This window comes from Aythya fuligula, chromosome 3, assembly GCF_009819795.1.
Source record: "Aythya fuligula isolate bAytFul2 chromosome 3, bAytFul2.pri, whole genome shotgun sequence".
In the NCBI taxonomy this organism is placed as follows: domain Eukaryota; kingdom Metazoa; phylum Chordata; class Aves; order Anseriformes; family Anatidae; genus Aythya; species Aythya fuligula.
Window position 1 is genome coordinate 31,639,405 of NC_045561.1, and position 20,343 is coordinate 31,659,747.

The 20,343-nt window shown below is 42.0% G+C and overlaps 2 protein-coding genes across 2 annotated transcripts in view; both read left to right on the forward strand.

Moving 5' to 3' along the window:
- The first annotated feature begins 3,564 nt into the window (after positions 1-3,564).
- Positions 3,565-17,827, forward strand: YIPF4 (Yip1 domain family member 4). The gene is made up of 6 exons (XM_032184775.1): positions 3,565-3,695; positions 6,570-6,723; positions 9,350-9,521; positions 11,695-11,772; positions 13,433-13,546; positions 15,871-17,827. The coding sequence occupies exons 1-6, from the start codon at positions 3,614-3,616 to the stop codon at positions 16,006-16,008; spliced, it is 738 nt and encodes a 245-aa protein (XP_032040666.1). The 5' UTR covers positions 3,565-3,613; the 3' UTR covers positions 16,009-17,827.
- A 1,604-nt stretch (positions 17,828-19,431) lies between these two features.
- The window catches only part of BIRC6 (baculoviral IAP repeat containing 6), a 173,717-nt gene continuing 172,805 nt past the window's right edge, over positions 19,432-20,343 (forward strand). The window contains exon 1 of the mRNA XM_032184553.1: positions 19,432-19,735. Coding sequence (XP_032040444.1) covers positions 19,432-19,735 — 304 coding nt within the window. The remainder of the gene's footprint in view (positions 19,736-20,343) is intronic.

Genomic DNA, 20,343 nt, shown 5'->3' on the forward strand with positions numbered 1-20,343 from the left:
GCTGCGGCCGGTGCTCACTGCACAGCCAGGCAGGCCCAGGCAGAGGCCCGCAGCCCTGGACACAAACACAAAAGCCATTTCAAAGTGCTTGACTTGTGCTATTAGCATAAAGATTGGCCTAAACTGGTACTGCTCAAAGATGTTACCAGCAAGAATTGGCTGGCAGCTTCACCTGCTCCCGCTGCCACAGCAGCCGGCTCCAGGCTTCCCCCAGAAATCGGAGCAACACGCGTGCCTGACTTTTTTTTCACACATTAAATATTACAAAATGCTCTAGTAAATTCGCATCCCACTCGATGCCATACTTCTAAAACTAAAATTAAACGGGAGCCTTTCCTAAAACAACCCTGCGTGGACAGACAGTGTCTGTGGAGCAGCCCTTACATGTGAGGAGCTCTACCAGCCCGAGCAGCGCAGCGGTCAAGTGGCAGCCTTCACGGTAGGAAGGGAAAAGGCCTGAAAAGGTCTGAAACCTATCTGCAGCATCCGGGCACAGCCAAGGACCTAAAAATCCTGATTTCTGTGTGTGTGTTTTTTTGTTTTTTGTTATTTTTTCCTCAACGCTCGGGCCGGGTCTCCCGGGCAAAAGCGGGGCGGGCGCGCCACCCGCTGGCCGCCGGGCCGGGGAAAAGCTTCGCGTTTGGGCAAACGCTGAGGAAAAGCAGCTCGGATCCAGAGTGTTTCTCGGTCTTTTCCCTTACATGACAAGAGGGAGGAGTGGTGTGTGACTCGAAAAGCTGCCCGCCCTCCTGACTTTTGGTAAGCAGCAGCAGAACGGCTTCCTGCTGCCTCCGCCAGCGTGGCCTCTGTGGGGAACTGCGGCTGGATCTTAGCTGGCTAAAAAGGTCCTTGGAAAAGAAAGAACAAGCTTCTTGTATTATCAATGCCTTCTCTGAAACGAAGATAGTAAATGACAGCAAATGTCTTTATAAATAGACCATCAAAACCAGCTAAATAGAACTATTTATGTGCCCTACTTCATGTAGAGATAGATCATAGCCAGGGTCACAGACAATGAGAAAATACAGAAAGTATTTCCAAATAGCAAACAAGATCTCTTCTTCATCAGGCATCCTGCGTGATGTTACAACATTGTCTTCTACGTCACGCCAGCCTGCACGTATTTCAGTTGTGCACAGAAAATGGCACAGCACACACACAGCACTGAGCCTGCTGCAGGACACGGTGAAAATAGAAGAGAAAGAAGCAGTCACTTACCATGCAGTCTGATTTGTCACTCCTATTTGGTGTAACTTCTAATAAAATGTGAGTTTGTGGCGTGTCTCATCTCGTCACACAATATTCAGTCATTAAGTATCATTGTTCCTAGTGTCTTCAACACTGATCTATTACTTTTGTCCCACACACGCCTTAAATCTTGTTCTAGTAGTGCAACATTACTGCTCTTATTAGGAGAGAGGTACCAAACCCCTTAAAGGTTTTGAGACCCAACATCAACAAATAAGGATTACAATGAAGCAAATTAAAATTTTACCTTAAGCACAAACCATTCTTTGACATGACACTCTTTGTTGTCATGGCTTTATGTTAATCAATAATATAAAAACAAAGGAACCTAAATTTGTCCACTGACAGATGTGTCTGGCATGCTGCGGAGGGCACAGTTTCCAGAAGCATCAGAGATATCCCAGCAACAGCAGGGAACAGCACAAGCACAACTGTGTAGGTAAATACAAGTATAGCTATAAAGAGGGAGACACATCGAAAATTGAAAGGAAGCCTATTGCAAAGGTCTGGTAACAAACAAGTTCCACATAATAGTCAAGACAATGAGTTACTCTTGCCAGATGTCTTGATTGCTCAACTATTTAAAGGGGGAGTCAAAATGCACAAAAAGCCGTAGGGCCATTTTGTATTATTAAGGTCTCAGTTAAAGGTTTTCAATTTAAAATAGTTTCCATACATTTTATATGTGATTTTTTTTTCTTGTTGCTGCAAGGAAACTGATAATCTCTGTAATACGTCCAAAGAGAACCCGAACACTTATTATATTTCATATAAGCCCAAACTTCAATTATCTTTGGATATGGGGAAAAAAAAAAAAAAAAAAAAGAAAAAGAAAAAAAAAAGTTTCTGGTCATGGTCTCTCTGTGAAAACCAGATAAGCTTTTACTTGTTCAAAATTACTTGAGATGGAACTCGCAGTGTTTTTCTGTAATGGGACATGTATGGGAAAGGATGTTCCTTCTGCAAATCAAACCACTTCTCTAGAGCAATTTATCTTCTTTTAACTTTTTTGGTTCCAAATATATCAATATTTACAACATTTCTTTACAATGAGGGTAGTCAAACACTGGAACAGGCTTCCTAGCAAGGTGGTTGATGCCCCATGCCTGTCAGTATTTAAGAGGCATTTGGACAATGCCCTCAGCGACATACTTAAACTTTTGGCTAGCCCTGAAGTAGTCAGGCAGTTGGACTAGATGGTCTTTGTAGGTCCCTTCCAGATGAACAGTTCCTGTTAAATCTTAAGCCTTAAAAAGTGAGATCTTTGTTACTGATTCTTCAAAGTATAGACCACATCGAGAGCCATCATGCCTGTTCCCTTATTATAACAGGGACTAGCAACGGCACCTCAATCTTACTATTTTAAAACTACAGTGTATCACAGCAGTCTCATGAACCAGACTATGAATGGAGGATTTGGTGATGCTCTGCAAGTTATCACAGCTGCTGCTAACAAGGCCTGGCAAAGGAGCTATCAGACTGATGGACCCCTGGGGAGCCCTGGTGCAGCTGATGGCTGTCTGAAGACACCATTGATCCATGCAGGTGTGGGATGGTGGAAAATGAACACCATGGCAGCTGCATGTGGATACTGAGAGGGAGCAAAGCTGAAGGAATGGGCATCTCGTAGGTAACTGGTGATAGGACTAGAGGGAATGGCCTCAAGTTGCTCCAGGGGAGGTTCAGGTTGGCAATAAGGGGCCATTTCTGCTCAGAAAGAGCAGTCAGGTGTTGGAATGGGTTGCCCAGGGAGGTGGCGGAGTCACCATCCCTGAGGGTGTTCAAGGAGAGGTTGGACGTGGTGCTTGGGGACACGGTTCAGTGGTGACACTGGTGGTAGAGGATGGTTGGAGCAGATGGTGTGGGAGCTCTTGGAGGTGGGAAGCAAAACAACCTCCAGAGTTAAAAACCCTCCAGATTTACTTCTGGAGGAAACCTCCAGCGTTACTCCTGAGAGCTTTGTGCTTTGCCAGGACGTTTCTCCACACCCGAACTCCCAAACCCTGCTCCAGCACCACAGGGACCACAGCGCCCCCACCGCCCCCCTGCAGGCCGGGCCCCGCTGGCCGCCTACTGACGCAACCCCGGAGGGGCGGTGCTGTGAGAGGGGCCTCCCGCCCCGCCCACCGCCCGGCTCGCCCAATCGGCGGAAGCTTTATAGCGGGGTCGGGCGGAGGGGGCCGGCTGGCGGCCAATCGCGGCGCGGGGCCGCTGGGTGTCGCCCCGTGAGGCGGCTGCGCCGTGGCCGTCGGGCGCCGCTCAGCGCCGCGGCAGCCCCCGGGCAGGCCCCAGGCCAGGCCCCGCCGCCCGCACCGGCACCGGGAGCGGCCCCGGCCCCGGCCCCGGCCCCGCGCAGGGCGGGGAGATGCAGCCCCCGGGGCCACAGCCGCCGCTCTACGCGCCCAGCAACGGGGACTTCACGTTCGTCTCCTCCGCAGATGCCGAAGGTGAGCGCGGGGCCTTCCCTTCCCTTCCCTTCCCTTCCCTTCCCTTCCCTTCCCTTCCCTTCCCTTCCCTTCCCTTCCCTTCCCTTCCCTTCCCTTCCCTTCCCTTCCCTTCCCTTCCCTTCCCTTCCCTTCCCTTCCCTTCCCTTCCCTTCCCTTCCCTTCCCTTCCCTTCCCTTCCCTTCCCTTCCCTTCCCTTCCCTTCCCTTCCCTTCCCTTCCCTTCCCTTCCCTTCCCCAGCAGTGCCGTGCTGGCACGCACCGCAAAAGCAAACACGCAACAGGCAGTGCTGTGCCGCCTTCTCTTGGCAGAGGGTGACCCTTTGGGCTCTGGCCGTTTAAACAACAAACTTTCGACTCTGTGTGTTTAGCTTCAGTTGTAGAGAAGGTTAGGAATTGTGCACATCCTGGCCCTGGGGCCCTACCCTGGAGAAGAAGACTTAAAAACTACTGCAGAATGCTGAACTCCGAGCTTTGGTGAGCTTACCAATTGCTCTGACAAGGCATGCTAATCAGTAGGTACAACCCAGGTTGCTTTTCTTTGGTTTCCTTTTTTTTTCCCCTTTTTTGCCTTGACCTGAAAAGGGATCCAGGATCCGGATTCCGAGAGGTCCTTTGGTTTTCTCCCCAGAAGCATTTGCTGAGCACCCTGTTAGTAATCTGTCAGACCCAGTGTACTGTAACCACCTGCCCAGCAGGACATGTTGCATTGGACTCGGCTCTGTGTTTTTTTATGAGCATAAGTGAGGTGTAATCTCATGCCTGTTCGGTGTAGTCCTCTCTGCAAAGTGCCGCATAGGCCTATCCTAACAAACAGACATTAGGAAAACTAAACAGCTTGATGTTTCTGAATAAAAACACTGTACGTTGCATTTTAGTTTCTTGTTATTCCCCAAGTCTTGATCTATACAAAGGAAAAAAACTTCTTTTTGTATTATTTCCATAAGAGGTAGCTGTTTGTGGGAAGGAACGGCAGAGATGAAGTGGACACGTATGGGTTAAAGAACAGGCTGGTTCTTGTTTGTTTTTAACTTGTTGCGCTGCTTTGTTCCACCTGAGATATCATCTCACAATATAGACATAAAGTGCTGTTAATAGGTTTCACAATTTAAAAGATGGTCGTAGGTATTTGCTAATTGCTGAGAGCTAACAGGAGCCTTGGTAAAAAAAAGACGTGTGTAGAAGTTTTCCAGCCTCAGGATGGGTTGTTAGTCATTGCTGAGAAGACAGAAAGAGAAGGCTGATCGGACTGTTGTGGCTGTGTGTTTTGGCAGCCACAGCTGTGCACTAAGAACTGCAAGAACACCTCCTTGCCAAGCAGAGTTGTCCTGTAGCACAGCCAGGTAATTTTTAGAATGACAGAAGGGTCCTGCTGATAATAGAAAGCTTGTGAGGCTTTCCCTACCTCCACATTCAGGCATTAAGAATACATTTCTTACCCCAAGCAACAGCAGAAGGCTTTGCTTGCATCTGGTGGGAACAATGTGTATGTACTGATGTGTAAAGAGTGAAATTTCCTTCATTAAATAACTGTGATCTTTGTCAGGATCCTGTGCAGATGGTGTTCTTGGAATTGAAGCAACAGACCAGTAACTGTCACGATTATGAAATGGTTGAGAAGCACTAATGGGGAAGCTTAAATTTAAGCTGGCGTGGCCTAGCGAGCTGATCTGGGACAGAGCTCTGTTAATTTGATTGTGGTGCTGAGTGTGGAGTAAATGCTGCAGACATGCTGGCTGAACACTGTAGGACATCCTGTCACTGGGAGAGTGTGCATTCTCTGAAATTGTGCTGCATTCAGGTAGATGATGTCTCAAACATAATCCACAAATGTGGCCTGAATTTTCTGTAGGGGTGTTGCAGGAATATTTCAGAAGTACTTGCTGTAGGTAGGTATTTGGGGAAATTTGTACACGGGATTTTGTGTGTGTTTATAAAAACACACAATGATAACAGGGTAAAACAAGATTTTCTTTAGTGAGGCAAAAAACCTTGGGTAAGAAGGGAGTCTTTGCATCTTAGTATATTTGTAACAAGGTTTGTACAAATATTGGCTTACTTGTTTGTTGTTGTGTGTTGTGTTTTTAAGCAAAAAAAAAAAAAAGGAAGTTCATGAATTCTTAATGGAATACTTACACTCCTTTCGTTCCCTCCTATTTTATTTCTTCAGTGTAGATTTTCATTTACTGTTTTGTATTCTTCATCTGTAGATAATCAAATAAAATGCAAATAAAACTTTTGACACAGACTGAACGTATATAAATTGGGGGAGGGGGGTTAACACTGTGATAGAGCAAGATCATAGTGTATTAAAGAGCGTTTCTTTTATCTCTCCTTATTGAATGGACCGTGGGGTTCTCTGATAGTATTCTTTTTTTTCTACCATTTTTTAACCTGTGTTAAAAGCAGGCTATAAATCAAAACACCTGAGAATTTTCTGTTTGTGAGAAGTTGGATGTAAGGAGAGAATTTGGGTGAAACAATGCCAGTGTGTGTAGGAATGGGCTCTGAAAGAGAGAGTGTGGTAAGAAAAAATGGTAAATCCAACTGTCAGCATGATGAGACTTTCATACTTAACTCCTTTTATGCTTCTAAATGCTTAATGATAAAGCACAGATTGAAAGGTGTTGTGTCATACTGTTACACTGTGTTGCCAAGACAAGTGCTCCATGCTAGAACTTGGTAATCTAAACCAACATGGTTACTATTCACAAAACCAGAAGTACCCTTTCAAATTACATTAATGTATAACTTTAAATATTTCATGGTGATGACCAGCACGTCTAGCTTTATATGTCTGTTTATCTTCCAGTGTTTTTGAAATCAGATATTCTTAGCAAGATAAAGATGTTTATCTTTCTCTCCCTTTTTCTCTAAGATCTTAGTGGGTCCATAGCAACTCCAGATGTTAAGCTAAATCTTGGAGGAGAATTCATCAAAGAATCTACTGCAACTACATTCCTGAGACAGAGAGGGTATGGCTGGCTTCTGGAAGTGGAAGATGATGACCCAGAAGATAACAAGCCGCTTCTGTATGTAATAATTATTTCTAGATATTTATCTTTCTTAGTTGTGTAGGCAAAAGAAACAGCTCATAGGTTCTCAAATGGTCCCATAGCCTTCTGGAATTCTGTTTGATGAATTACTTGAGCAATGAGTCTCTTTTGGTGCAGGAATGAAAAACTTTTTTCATTATGGTGTTTTTTCAACTGTAAAAGAAAGACTTGTTATTGACTGTAGGGGAGGAAGGAAGAAGTAAAATCCAAATTTTATTAATCGGTGTAAGTACAGAACTTTCATGGCTTTTGTGCTCTTATCTGTTGATCTTGTCCTTTTTTTTAAAAAAAAAAAAAAGACTGTTCTGCAAGAAGTAAAGCAGCATAAACTTTATATTCTTGGATGCTATTTTATATTGTAAAGTTGTGTTAAAAGGAATTATTGTTGAAAGACAGAAATGTCCCTAAAACTGCATATGTCTACATCCCTTTTTCTGTTCATAGAAACTTGATTGTCTGAAGACAGATGTATCTTAAGGATATGGCCCTGTGAGGCAGGCAGTCTGATTCTTAGTCTGTGTTCTGCACCTATGCAGTTTCATTCTTGGTGTCTCGATGTTTTCCTGCATAAAAGAAAAGGATGCTTTTAAAAATGGAGGGGAAGGAAAGTACTCTGAAGAGTTCAAATGAGGGTGCTAGGAGAGAACAGATGCCTGGAGAGCTTTATGAAATTGCTACTTGAAAAGTACTTGAACTTAAAATGTGCAGGAGTAGCACCTGCATGACTAAGTCTATTCTGTAAACCTGTAGCTTTTAATTATGAAATAGGCTGCTGTACTGAGGTGACAACACATGAAAGCTCTCTGTTGATGAATGTTGTATATGACAAAAAACAAGTTTGTGAGCTAGGTGTTCTAGCTGCCTGTTGTGGAAAGTGGGAAGAACATGCCAGGGCATTGATAATTTTGTAGCAAACAGAAGGAATATAATCTTGCTAACAGAGAACCTTCATCTGATTTATGTAGCAGTTTCTGTGCTGTTCTAATTATTCCTAGAACACGGGCTGTAATGAAGCCTTCTAGTTGGAATGCATTCATGGATTTAAAGAACAGCAGGCAGCTAAGACAAGTTCGCTGATGTGGTACCACACGAACGTTTTGTTCAATAATAGTGAGGGTTTTTCTTATTTGGGCAGCCTTGCTCTTCACACTTCTCTCTTGTTACAGCTACCATCTCATCTTTGATGAGATGACTGACAGCTTCAGGGGAAAGGCAATTTATTACACATGGAACTATGAGAAGCCTTAGGCAACGACAAGAAATTAATTCCAGAAAGAAAGTACTTCTGTTACATAACCTTCAGAGTAGCATATAAAAATGCTATATACTGTTTAGATAAACGCAGGAAAAATAAATGCTTTTAACACAACCCTGAATCTAAGGAGTGGGCTAAAGAACAATTTTCGGTATTTAGTTACAGATTAGTAACAACAATCCTGACGTAGGCTGCTAATGGTGATCCTGAAACTACCTGGAGAGGATCAACCAACAGTATTTCTGAGAATACTGAGAGAGAAATTGCAGTGAAAAGTGTCTTTTTGCATTTATTTCTTGTTTCAGCTCTTCTAAGGAAAAAGATGTAAAGTAAAGCCCAGTACAAAATTTTCATAAACAGATTGAGAACGATATACAATTTCCCTACTGCTTTAGGGTTGTTACTAAATGTAGAGCAGAGCGATAACTGCCTGAAGTGTCTTGCAACTCTTCAGAGCTTCATTCATAACTGTGTAGGGGAAACACCAAGGTATGGTTCTGTCCCAAGGTTCTGCAGATAAACTTAAGCAATGGTAAAGGAATTGCCCATTGCTTGGCAAGTCTGCTTCCTTCCACCTGTGTTAGGAGAATCATGACAATTTACCCATTAAGAGCCTCCCTTACAGAAGACTCTTTTGGTTGATTTGTAGCTGCTTAGAGATGGTTTGTAGCCAGGGACTGGAAAAGGCAATTAGAGAGGAACAAGATCTCTTGCTAGAATTTATTGCCAGTTTAATTGGCTTTCATTTATTTTTACTCATATTGGAAACAAGCCAGGGTTAACCAGTTGCCATAAACTGGTCTGTTGAAAACTATTGTTGCTGAAGCATGTGAAATGCCATTTAAAACAACAAAAAACTGATGTGCTTTGGTTCAGGAGTGGTGACTGGAAATGTTTTATTTCTTGTAGAATTGCAAACAAAACGTTTCTGTAATAAGTGTGCTCCTGGCAAACTGTTGAACACAGGAGCACACAGATGTCCCACTTCTTTGTGTGCATGTCTTTGACTTCGGTTTACAATGGTATGAATGTTACGTGTGTGGCATGCCAGAAAACAGATCTGCTGTCCTAATGTGGACTGCTCAGGTGTGTTGTGGATGTTTGCAATTCTCAGTCATGTAATTGATTTTTGTATAAGGAAATATCTGCGTCATACTGGCTATTGAATGTGTGATGAAGGTAGGGCGCCGCTTCATGCTGGATGAACTGTTCCTTTGCTAGTCACAGCTACAGAAAGCCTTGTGGTGACAGGTTTACTTTACAAACCTGTTTGCCCTTACCCTTACTTTTTATGCCCTATTTGATTCCTGTGATGCGTAGTAATGCTCCCTTGCTTTCCAATTTCAGGGAGGAACTTGACATTGACCTGAAGGATATTTACTACAAAATTCGATGCGTGTTGATGCCTATGCCATCTCTTGGGTTTAATAGGCAGGTAGTGAGAGACAATCCAGATTTCTGGGGTCCTCTGGCAGTTGTCCTCTTCTTCTCAATGATTTCATTATATGGACAATTTAAGGTAGGTATAAGCCTCCTGTGTAAAGGGAAATCTAAATGAAATGTGGGGACACAATTGCTAAGCAGTTTGCATTCTTAAGAAGGTAGAAAATGTTTTCCTCACATACTGATGTGGGGTGTTCTAAACACTGAAGATGTAGAAAGACAGCAGCAAGAAATGTATTAAATAACGCACAGATACATTAATCATGGTTAAAATATCAGGTTTTTGTATAAGAAAACAAAGTAAAGATGTGGTTTATAGAGGAAAGAGATTGATGCTGGTAAGTTTATAGTCATGTTAGTGAATATCTTCGTTTTAATTCGGACCTTTTGTTAACTTGCGTTTTACTACTAAAAATGTTACCCCAGAAAATCCATGTGGATGCCATGAGTTTTAACTTCCTGACAAATAAGGCTACTTGTTTAACTTGTACTGTATTACAACTGTTTAACTTGTGCTAGTTACGGCTGTTCTCTAGTATATTTGATCTTCATTAGTGCACATTGCTCTTCTGTCCTCCATGCTCAATTACAGTAACTTTCCCCTGGTCAATAGAATTTGTCCATAATTCCATTTGAACTCTACAGTGAACAGCTTTTTCAAAGGCACTGTGCAGATTTAATTTCCTTCCATAAGCACAGTTACCTTTTTTCTTTACATTCAACTTGGAAATAAAGAAGCATTACCATCTGTAGTTTCAATTTGAACGAGAGCCTAGGTGGGCTTTTCCAGTAGTTAATTTTTGTGTACATGTTCTAAAGAGAACGTAGAATAGCAGTAAGCCATGTATGTAAAGTAACTGTGTGGTTATGCTAGGACTTCTGTGAAAGGTGAGGCAAAATCATTCCTTTTGTGGCCTCTGGCTTCCATTCGGTGTACCAAATGCTGACTAAGAGTTGGCTCTCAGTATCTTGTTTCTGTGAGGTGAGTAGACTAAACCCTGTAGTATTCAGGTCTTCTGGGTGGACCACATAGCTGTCTTTCAGACAAAACAAGGACCATTCCTTGATCCTGTGGCATATCAATTCTCTGCTGTAGTTTGTGTATCTTCTGTACATGAACAATTGGCCTCATGTTTGTTAGGAACAGTGGATTTACCATGTAGATGTTAGAGTGCTGTACTTGTGGTAGGAGGGAAAGCTGGCAGCTAGCAACAGGATGAATGACAGCGGCGAGGCCAGACGAGCTGAATGGTGGCCTGTAAGCTGGAGGGATGAGTGATCCTGCTCTAAGACTTTAATCTGGTTCTCTTCTTTTAGACAGTGGAGGAAAGCAGGATGTAAAAGGAGGCCATGTGCTATTTTCACAAATAGCTTAATGTTATTTACCTTTTTTTTTTTTTGAAGTGCTATGATTTTTATCTGTTCTCATTGATTAGTACTCAATTCATTTTTTTCCACTTATTTAATAGTTTCTGATTGACAGAAGAATTGAATAGGGGTAAAATTATTTTTAAGTGCAACAGTTGGAAATACAAAGAGGGGACTGAGATTGGTGTTTTCCTCTACAAACGTATTTCAGAAGAGAGTTTAATTTCTAATCCTTCCAGTAGCTCAGCTCCAAGAACAGCAATGTTACTTTGAAGGTTCTGTTAAAGAATCTTAAAACCATGTTGCAGCTTACTCCATTAAAGAACAGAGCAATGAAAGAAGCATGGAAAATAATTCCAGACTATGTCCCAGGACTTTGGGTCTGTTTCTTTTATCTCATCATGAAGTTCTACCAAGAATTAAAGGATTATTTCTTCTGAGTGCTCTCAAATGGAGTAGGGAATAAAATTGTGTTTTGTGGACGAAAGAAGGAGAATCCCTTCTCCTTGCATTGGTTGGCTATGACTTCTAAAAACAGAGCCAACTTTTGGAATATGAGGATATGAAGATGTTGTCTAGGGTGATCTTAGCTTTCCATTTAACTAATTTCTTCCTACTCCGATGCAGTATTATAATACATAGAAAATACTGTTAAAGCTTTCCATTTGCACGAATTTGCCATTACTGTGATTTTGTAAATGTAAGTTCTAAATTTTATTGTCAAGCTGTACTGTAATACTGAGTAAAACTATTCTTGCTGCAATTCAGAATTCATTTTTGTATGATGAAATTCTTGAGCGCAGTGAAAATGATTAGTATAAATGAGTTATCCTTTCTCACAGTGAAAAATATTAGAAATGAATTGTTCTTTCTCTTTTCAGGTTGTTTCTTGGATTATAACTATTTGGATATTTGGATCCTTGACAATTTTTTTACTGGCCAGGGTTCTTGGAGGAGAGGTAAGTACCCGTATGTGAAAAGGAGGTAGAGGGAGGTAATTAAAGTCTCTTGACTACATTTTTCAGTAGTTCTTTTGTGTTTTTGGTGCTTGGCTTTGGACACTGCAGCCAACTAAACATGGATGCGGTTGAGAACCTTAATGTGTATGTTTTAGGTTCCTGGCCTCCAGAAGTAGAATCTAAAACGCAGAGGTGGTCAGCTACTCCTGTGCAGTGCATGGAGTGCTGGATGTGGTAAAGAATCTAGAAATACATGCTGCAAATCCTGGAGATTGGTACAGGTGCCTGTGATCCAGAGCTGAAGTCCTTTCTTGAGGACAAATGCTTTCAATTTTTTGGTCACAGAGCTAAATGGGGCCCTTTTTACTCCCTTGCATTGTCCTTTATTTCACTTTTTTTAATTGGGCTGACTGCAATTGTACAGCAGCATTGTACAGAGCACCCACCAGTGTTTGTTTTCAGCCTTGGCCTTATGCAGTTCAGACCCATTAAAGGATGAAAGTCAGTGTGTGTTTTTCAGCTGTGAAGCCAATTGAAGTCCTGGCCTACATCCCTGCCTCCAGCCGCTTGCATCAGCAGGGCTGTGTGAGCCAGCAGTGTTTATAAACTGAGTCACTGAGTGATTCAGGTGTGAACAACAGAAAATGCCTTACAGCTAGGCCTGCAAACTGCCACAGCGGAAGAGTCAGGAGGACAGAAACTTCTTAAAATGGCTCTGCAGCTTAAAACTGATTGAATCATCTTATAATAGGAATACTTCTATAGGTGTGATTGCAGGGTACCTTTGCCAGCATAATTCAGATACCCTTAAGTCAGTACATCTTGTGGCTCAAAATGTGAAATGATCAGGATGTATGAAGTGGTGAGAAAGGGGAGAGGCATCACTACAGAGCTGCAGAGCTCACTGTGAAGGATCAACTGCAGCAAGAGATAGGAAAAACAGTGGCAAAACAAGTAACTATCTTTCAAGCAAAGTTGAACCAAAGAAGCCCAGCTGGGCCAAGGGATATTCCCAACTGTAGTAGGGGAAAATCAGACATTTTAATGTCTATTTAATAACCAAACTAAAAGCATTTATGGAAGTACTTTGAACTAGTCTAAGATAATCAGTCATAATAAATTTAAGCTGGAAATCAGAAGTACCTTAGGGGGATCAGGTTCTAGGTCTTCTGCTAATGCTGAAAGCATTTAGGTATTTTGGAAATGGATATATTAAGATATTAATGCAGGAAATCATTTCTTTGCTGCCTGTGACAGCCAGGTCTACGACTGATGAATGAGAGGTCTGTTCTAGTTCTGTGCTCCTAGGTTTCATTTGCACACTCCATGGAGTGGCAGTTGTGAGCCACTTAAGGTGGGACATGACAATATGTAACGCTACCCATCCTTTGTGTTTTTTGTATGTCAATGTTTCCTATGCAGGTGTTGAAAATGTCATTAGTTTGTTCTGGTTTTTTAATAAATACTTTTTTCTAAGGAATGATTAACTACAGAATTCTAGAGAATAGTATAGAAAAACAATTTTCATGCTAGCAAATCACCAAAAATTTCATGAATACCCAACACCTTATAGTTATTTGTACTTTTATAACATGATGAAATTGCTTGCACAAAGATTTTGTACTACAAAGTGTGTTTTTTATGTGCTTTAAAATTTCAGGTTGCTTATGGCCAAGTTCTTGGTGTGATAGGATATTCTCTACTTCCCCTCATTGTCATAGCACCTGTACTTTTGGTGGTTGGATCATTTGAAGTGGTTTCTACCCTAATAAAAGTAAGTTTGGTGACATCTATTGAGAATTTGTTTACAGTTATTCTAAGTCACTTTCCTAACACTTTAAGTATTAATCCCTTCAGGACAATGCAATGTGTCAAAATATTTATAAGTAGGACTTGAACTCTGATTCTTTTGGTTAACATGGGGGATATGACTGCTAAGCAAATTCTGTTTTAAATGTTTCTTTTGAGTACTTGGAGTATATATAGTCCCCAGGGAGAAACAAAAATACCTGTGTTATCAGGTTAGCTTCTATTTAAGTATTTTGCTGTTATATTAGTTGTATTAAGAAGTAACTATGGCTGTCACTTTAGATGCAGATGTGTAATTAAACATCAAACTGAAGAATCTGAAAGTAAGCTGTTCTATCCTTTCCCTCATCATCCAGCCTACTTTTAGTTATTGCAACACGAGTATGATGTTAGCCATTGCTCTGGGACCTTCCTGTAATGGTAGCAGTACAAATCTCTCAATATCCTTTGCAGAGTAGATGAACATTTCTCTGACTCTACAGATGTGGGGCATAGGGCACAAAGCAATACATTGCCTGATACCACCTGCTGTCAGACACCTTCAGTGAAACTAGCAACATTCCCGGATAGATCCTAGAAGTGCATAATGTTCTTGAATACTTCATACAACCCTTTTAGGTAGCCTGTGAAGTTGTTGCTAAACTTCTGGAAGGTTGACTGAGAACAGTTACTGGCTAAGCTGTACGCTTTCTGCGTTCTTGTTATGCTGATTTGATTAATTTCTGTCCTGTTGGCTTGCTGGTTTACAGCATAATTGAAATACAACTAAAGTATGATAAACAAGAATAGCTGTGTTTGTGATTTGTTAACTTGCAATTACTATTAAGTGATACATTCAGAAAGCAAATTATTAACTTGGCAGGTAAGTAATATTAACTTGTATTTATTTTTAAGTTACTTGAAAATTCTGTTACCTGATTACTATTAGCAGTCTTACATCAACTTCAGGGCAAATCTGTGAAAGGTTCTTACCTTTGGATCATTAGTGGGAAGAGGCAGGATGAGCTGCCTATAGTCAGAACTGCGTGTGCTGTGACATGTACTGCTTCCTGTGGCTTAGGAGCTCTGTGCTTGGGGAAATGCTCCCCTGTCTTAAAGTCGGGGAACTGCAAGTGAGATTTCAATTCCAGTCATTTTTTTCCAGTTGCAAGCAGCAAAGTAAACTAGCCAAGTAATGCACCTTGATTGGTTTCATTGCTGCAGTTTTCCTAAAGTATCTTAGAGAATCTAGTCGTGATCCATCTCCACTGTCCCAGTCTAGGCAGCAAAATCACGAGCGTGCAGTTTTTTTGGGTGTCTTCAGCAATGACAGTTGAACCAGTCGCATAATCCCTCAACCACCTTGAGCTGCTCTGACAGAAGCATGGAAGAATTTTTTTGCTGAGATCCTATTGTCTGCCTTCTCCTGAACAGAACTTTGGTCTTACTGTTTGCAGGAGATTCATGGCTTTGTTCTCATTCAGTTTTAAGTATTTTTTTCTTTTTCCATTAATATTCAAGTTGCTGCCTGAGGATAATAGGTGTCTAATTACTTTTTGCTCTAACCTTGTTAGCTTGAGGCTTGAGTCAAGTTCACTGACCTAAAGACTTTTTTTTTTTTTAATAAAAAAAAGTATGTGTAGTAACTTCATGTAACATTGTGAGTATTTACATGTAATGATACTTTCTACTAGTCCTTTAAACTAGTTAGTTGTTAACTGAGGAAGCAATGAAGTTTTTGCTACAGTTACATTTTGGGACACTTTTCATTGTATCTGACTTCTCATTTTATCTGAAATGAATGGGAAGGTGAGTTTCAGTTACCTTGAGGTGGGAGCACTATAATTAAAGCCAGAAGTAAAAATAAATAAATAATTTTAAAAAGGTAATTTAACCCTCTGGTATATATCATTGGAGAAAGAGTCAAGTATACCGCTTGTCTCTTTTCTTAAAAAATTAAAAATAAATAAATAAAATAGTGGGTTTTGAGTTGGAGAAGTTTACAGTTTACATTATGGTAACATCTTACATCACCATACCATAGATCCTCAGCTGCTTAGCTCAGTAAAAAAAGTCAAAATAACATGCCTCTCTTAAATACTTCCTTAGACTTGAATGGATATACATGGTATATTCTCCTCTGTGTGGAGGCAGAAGGATTGTTTGTGAAGCTTTTTTTGTACCACCTAAACTTTCTATGTTTCTTTCTAATTATATTGAAAAGACCTTTTTTTTTTTTTTTTTCTGAATTGTGGTATTTAGAGTGATTTTCTTATGGTGTCAGCTAAGACTGTTCATCCTCTTTTTCAGTTGTTTGGAGTCTTCTGGGCTGCATACAGTGCTGCGTCCTTACTAGTTGGAGAAGAATTCAAGACCAAGAAACCCCTCCTAATTTATCCAATCTTTTTATTATACATTTATTTCCTGTCCTTGTACACTGGGGTGTGATCTAGTGAAAGATGTGGCCAAAAGCCGTGTTTTAGTCACTTGCAGACTGAATGCGTAAGATTAAGGAGGTTGCAGATAATGCAAGTGACTGTTTTGTATCCAGTTGTCAAGATGTTTTAAGATTGAAGAGCATATTTGTGTATATTATTTAATGAAGTAATTGTAGCTATATAGATTTGTATTAAAGTTCTAGGTTTGTTTAAGACTCTTCAGATTTTAATGAACAAAATAAAAAGAATCTTGTGTTTTATAAGAAAGTGTAGCAGAAATACAACTCCGTACCTGTGCCAAAAGCACTAGGACCAGATTACTATATTTGAGGAGAAAAATGAGAAGTTAACTGTAACAATCTCCAAGTGCAATTTTTCTTTTGAGCTTAAACACAGCTGGCTTTTTTGGCACAGCAAATTCTGTAGATAATATATATATTTATGAAACAGTCCTGATTGTTCACAGAATAGCCTGTATAATCAAGACATGAAGATACTACTTTTAATTTAGTGCCTTTAGTACTTTGATTTGGCTGTTGAGTTTTTATAAATTCCAATTTGTTTCAAAACATGTATATACTGTGTATTTTGTATCTATGGCTTGTGTGTAGCATAAGTACTCCTTGGTTAAGGATGTATATTGGGTTTTTAAAGTTTAAAAATTACAAGTATTTGAAGTCTTCACTCTCTCTGACCAAAGGAGCAAGACATTTACTGTGTGACATAATTAAATTGCTTATTTAGAGAATTGAATTAATTTACTGAAGTTTAAATTTACAGAGAAACAGGTGAACACTTCTCTCAGTTGTAGCTGGCTTAATGTCAGAAGAAAAAAAGATCCCTCAAATTTGTGTGACCTCTAAACAATGTTCTTTTCTGATGACAAAATAAAAGGAATGCTTCCCTAACTGTTCTACAACATCTTGCTCTGTTTTGTTTTGAGTAGCATGGTATATAACCTGCTTCCTTTTTTTTTTCTCCAACAGCTGCTAATCCCTTGCAAAAAGAAATAAGAGCTGTAAGGTCAGATTCTTCCCTTATAAGTAAGTTAGGACTGCAGCCTCAGTAACAATTACAAGTCTTGCTAATTTTGACTATCCAAGGATTATGTAATATGATGACATGTTAAATATTTCCTGTGTACTGTGTTGGTTGCTTATGTAATGGTCCTTATGGTAATGTTTCTTCGCAAGGAAACTCCACTGAAATTCACTTTGCATGGTACTTAGTCATTTGCAAGCTTCAGTATTTAGTATTGCCAAATAGATCATAAGTATCTTTTTTTGTAATCTTGTGTCTTGAGCGGGGGTAGGTGGAAAGCATTCCCTGTGTCTTTTTTTCCCCTCTCAATGCTGGAAATAAAAATCAACCATGACAAGGTAATAGTAAGGGCTGTCTTTGATCCCTGATGGATGTATTTCCTTATCATAACTGCAGTTTCTCAGCTTTTTAGATACTACAACGGCAAGTTTTGTTAACTTTTACTGCTCACCAATTGAAAAACACATACTGAAATTCCAACTCTACCACAAGCCTTTACCTTACCCCAGCTGCTTTCTTGGCTGATGCTTGCATTGGTTTTAAACAGAACTAATTAAACTTGATCCTGGACATAAACTGTAAAATAACAAGCTAGCATATAATGCGTTAAGGGAGAACAACTGGTTGAGTGACCAACACTACACCTGATTTTTTTGACTTCTGTGGAAGTTTTGGTGGAACTGCCATGGAGTCATACTAATCCAGTTAAGCTAAGCTGGCAGCCTAGTGCTTCTCTGGAAGTGTTCTGAGAGTATATTCATATCATGCTTTAAAAAAAAAAAAAAAAAGATTAGTTTACCCAGGAATGCACATTCACTTTGGAGTCTCGTGTAAGAATCTGGTCATACCTCTCATGGCTATGCTTTTTTAACGGGAATGTCAAACTAGAAGACTCCAGCTACAGAGGCACAATTCATGCTTAACATCACTGACAAGGATGCATTTGGGTTACTAGGCTGCCAGAAAGAAAGCTTTCAGATGAGCTCCTCTTTGCATAGCTGTTCATTTGATGTCCATAACAGATGTGTGTGTCTCAAATGATTCAGAGGGTGCAAGAATGCTCTACTTGATCTTGAAATATAATCTTGACATACTTTCACTTTTTCTCTACTAATGTTCTGTGAAATTTATAGCTGCAACTTACCTGTTCCTTCTGACAGATGTGGCATGTGTAATATGCAATGTCAATATGCACTTAACATGGTACATATTTTGTACACAATTGCAGATTTGCACCTTTTAATCTCAGTCTCTCTAGGGTCACCTTTTGCATACGCTGTGCAAAGAAATATGTACAAACAGCTCTCAAATGGTTCTCATAGTTTGTATTAACTTTGCATTCAATAAAGTTATTTTTAGATAAGGTATGTGTAAATATAAGATGCTTTTTATATATATATAAAAAATTGAATTCAACTTGTTTACAGAATGTATGTTTACTGAATTAAGACATTCCTATTCCTATATATAAATATATTCCTATTCCTATACCTGTTATCGATCTCAGCCTTTGGGCCTATGAATAAATTCTTGGGCTAACAAAGATATATGGTTTGGTATGCATGGAAACTTTATGTCCCTTTGGCAGAACGTTCCCTTTCCAAGATGAAACACCTGATTTCAAGGTAGGGAATTCTATCTGTAGAAGAGATTTGGACACAAGCTTTGGACAAGCTTCTGCATATAGCAGAAAGAAAAACGCACAAACCTGTCTCCCTTCGCTGTGTATCCTATAGGTTGTATTATCCAAAAGCTTACACCTACCTGAAAATTACGTGAAAGCACCTGTTTGGGCGTAGAGACGGGATGCAGGTGGAGGAGGTGTGCTTTGAACTTTGTCTCTAAGGTTTCTCTTGGAGTAGTGAGGCAATGCTTCAACGCTGCTTGGCTGTCAGAACAGCGTGGAGCAGCTCAGCCCCCGCAGACAGCTGTGCTTCTGGGGGGGTTTTCTTACTCTTTCTTCAAATAGACACTTATTAATGTATTTTCATCCTCCTGAAACCTCTGCTAACTGGGGTCCTTTTACTAAACCCCCCAATTTGTAGGGGACCCCATTAGCATTGGCGCTCCGCCATGCCTGGGGTCAGCAGCATCCTCTGCTCCCTTCCTCCTCCCCTCCCCCTGCGCATGCGCAGCACCCCCGCTGCCCCCTCCCCTCCCCGCAGCCGCTCTCCCCCCTCCCCTCCCTTCCCTTCCCCTCCCCACTCGGGGCCCGGCGCTCCGTTCCGCATCCGGCGCGCTTGCGTCACTTCCCGCGCACGCTGGCGCTCTCCCTCTCCCCGTCTCCCCGGCCCCGGCTGCTGACTGGCGGCGGCGGCGGCGGCGGCGGCCGGGCCTGGCAGCGAGCGGCGCCCCCGGGCCTCCTCTCCTCAGGGCGGCGGCGGCCCGCGACATGGCGGCGGCCTCCTGCTCCTCCGCACCGGCTCCCCCAGCCGGGCCCGGCCCCGGTCCCGGCTCCGGCTCCGGCTCCGGCTCCGGCTCGGGGCCGGCCCCGGCGGCGTCGTCGGCGTCGTCCGGGCCGGGCCCGTGCGAGTGGCTGCTGCTGCGGGACGGCTGCCTGCGCTGCGACGCCGAGGGGCTGCGCAGCCTGTGCTACCACCCGGCCCTCAACGCCATCCTGGCCGTCACGGCGCGCGGCGCCATCAAAGTCATCGACGGCACCTCCGGGGCCACGCTGCAGGCGTCGGCGCTCAACGGTGAGCGGGGGGCGAGGGGCGAGGGGTGAGGGGTGAGGGGGGGGGGGGGCGGTGCCGTCCTGTGTGGGTGCCACAGGAGATCCCGCTCGGCAGAGGGGCCTTCCAGCTCCGTCCCTCATCTCTCGTGGCACAGAGTTTTTTAAGAGCAGAATCCATCCCAAAGCTATGTAGCTATTCATCTTAAATATACCTTTGCGTCGTTCCTCAGGCTGCCACATATCTCGACTGCCTTTCATGCTAGTAGCACTCCCTCGGGTGTTACGGTGAGGAGGCAGGGTTGTGGACAACCCTGTGGACAACCTCTGTGGAGGCTAGACCCCAGTATCTCTGCAGCTGTGAAGCCATGCTCTTGGTCACCCATTTCTCTTTGTACCCTATTTACAGTCTAGGTCCATAGGAAAGGATCCACGTGTGATTGACACAGCTTCCCCCCCCCCCCAGTTCATTAATGGGTCTTAAGCTGTGGTAGTTGTCAAAATATTGTGGGGTTTTCTTCTGGTATGTTGTGAGACCAGTCCTTGGAACAGAAAGATTTGCTTTGTACTGCTTGTGTGTTTAGGCTCTCCTTAGAGTTGTATAGATAAGTGTAACTAAGAGGATCGGGTTTT